Here is a 1,729-nt window from a genome sequence, read left to right as displayed (position 1 = left end):
AAATCAATTCAACTGCTGTACCTGATGGAAATGGCCATATATTTAAGTATCCCGGGTTGAAGCAATCTCTCAACACCATGTCTATCATTGTTTATTCCCTGATCTTTCTCCTTGGTGTGGTCGGGAATGGAGTGGTTATCTGGGTCACCGGGTTCAAAATGAAGAAAACTGTTAACACAGTTTGGTACCTCCACCTTGCTGTGGCTGACTTCATCTTTGCGGCATATCTGCCTTTGAATGTGACATACAAGATTTTGGGGATGCACTGGCCGTTTGGTAAGATCATGTGCAGGCTGAACACCATGGTGCTCTTTCTGCACATGTTTGCCAGTGTCTACATTCTGGTGGTGATCAGTGTGGATAGATGTGTCTCTGTAGTGTGGCCTGTGTGGGCTCAGAATCACAGAAATATGCGTAAGGCGTCCTGTGTGAGTCTGTGTGTTTGGATACTGGCTTTCATTCTCAGCGCTCCATGCTTTTTCTTCAGGAACACTGAGAAAGTGTTTGAGAAAGGCAAAATCCTCTGCTTCAACAGCTATGCTATTTTTGATAACTATGAATTACCATCTGTTATTCAGATGCAAAGGTTTCGTCATCAGGCCATGATCATCACCCGTTTCTTCCTGCTTTTTGTTGTTCCCTTCACTGTCATTGTGTCCTGTTACGCTGCCATCATCAAGCATCTCAAAAGAAACCGTGTCCTGGCCAGCAAGTCAAGTCGCCCCCTCAAGATCATTGCTGCCATTATCATCACTTTTTTTCTGTGCTGGGCTCCCTTTCACATCATGAGTCTCATTGAGCTGGTGAAATTCAGAGCTGCTGCTCCAAATGAAACTTTAGTCTATGTCATTGCTGTTGGGAATCCTCTTACTAGAAGTTTGGCATTTTTTACCAGCTGCCTGAATCCACTGCTGTATGTGTTCATGGGACAAGATTTCAAGAAAGAAATCCGCAAATCCATCCTGAATTGGCTTGAGACTGCCTTCCAGGATGTGGAGGCACACTCTCACACTTACTCAAAGACCGAGGACACCAGTCAGAGGAAAGACAATCAGATTTGAATATTGACATGTGAAGCTGTCACCGACATGATACATTATTCATGTTATTTTTGGACTTAAAAAAACACATTCACACATCAAACCTTTTGCATAATCTTACAGTTTAATTTTAATATTAATATATTTAATATTGTTCTTTTCAATTAAAATAAGTTACCGTAGAATAACAACAGTGAATTTATCCAAAACCATAATGTTGGAAATTTACTGGGTAATTTGCATTATGATATGAGATTTGAAAACAAAAAAGATTGTACTTGGACTTAATATTTGATGCTAAATAATAAAGAGTGCAAAAGATACTGACAGGAGTAACATCATAAGCTTGACTTTAAAACTGTGTATTATAATGTCTCCTTCAGGTAGAGAGAAATGAGTTATTGATGACTGCAGCAGCTATTGTGACTGCCTTAGAAACAACAGCAAAACCGAAGGTTTGAATAACATAACATCTTGCACATTAACCTTACAAACTTGAGGGGTTATGTTTTTTTTGTTAGTAATAGCTAAATGTTCTGTATTCAAAAAAGTGACTAGGTGTGAAGAGAAAATTATTTAGAAGATAAAGAAACTCACAACTCAGATATCTATTTTTTACATGCGCATGGGCAGTCAACGGTCCGATCTGCTTTGCACTGACGTGCACAACAGATGAGACACAGAAAAAC

The 1,729-nt window shown here is 39.4% G+C and overlaps 1 protein-coding gene across 1 annotated transcript in view; it reads left to right on the top strand.

Annotated features, from left to right (window-relative positions):
- The window catches only part of LOC102209491 (chemokine-like receptor 1), a 6,661-nt gene extending 5,600 nt beyond the window's left edge, over window positions 1-1,061 (top strand). Inside the window, exon 2 of the mRNA XM_013913308.1 lies at window positions 63-1,061. Within this exon, the coding sequence (XP_013768762.1) occupies window positions 63-1,061 (999 nt within the window). The remainder of the gene's footprint in view (window positions 1-62) is intronic.
- The last annotated feature ends 668 nt before the right edge of the window (window positions 1,062-1,729 follow it).

Source organism: Pundamilia nyererei, unplaced genomic scaffold, assembly GCF_000239375.1.
Source record: "Pundamilia nyererei isolate P.nyererei 1_Seehausen unplaced genomic scaffold, PunNye1.0 scaffold00125, whole genome shotgun sequence".
Lineage (NCBI taxonomy): Eukaryota > Metazoa > Chordata > Actinopteri > Cichliformes > Cichlidae > Pundamilia > Pundamilia nyererei.
Note: the sequence above shows the minus strand (reverse complement) of the source record. Positions and strands in the feature narration are given on the sequence as shown.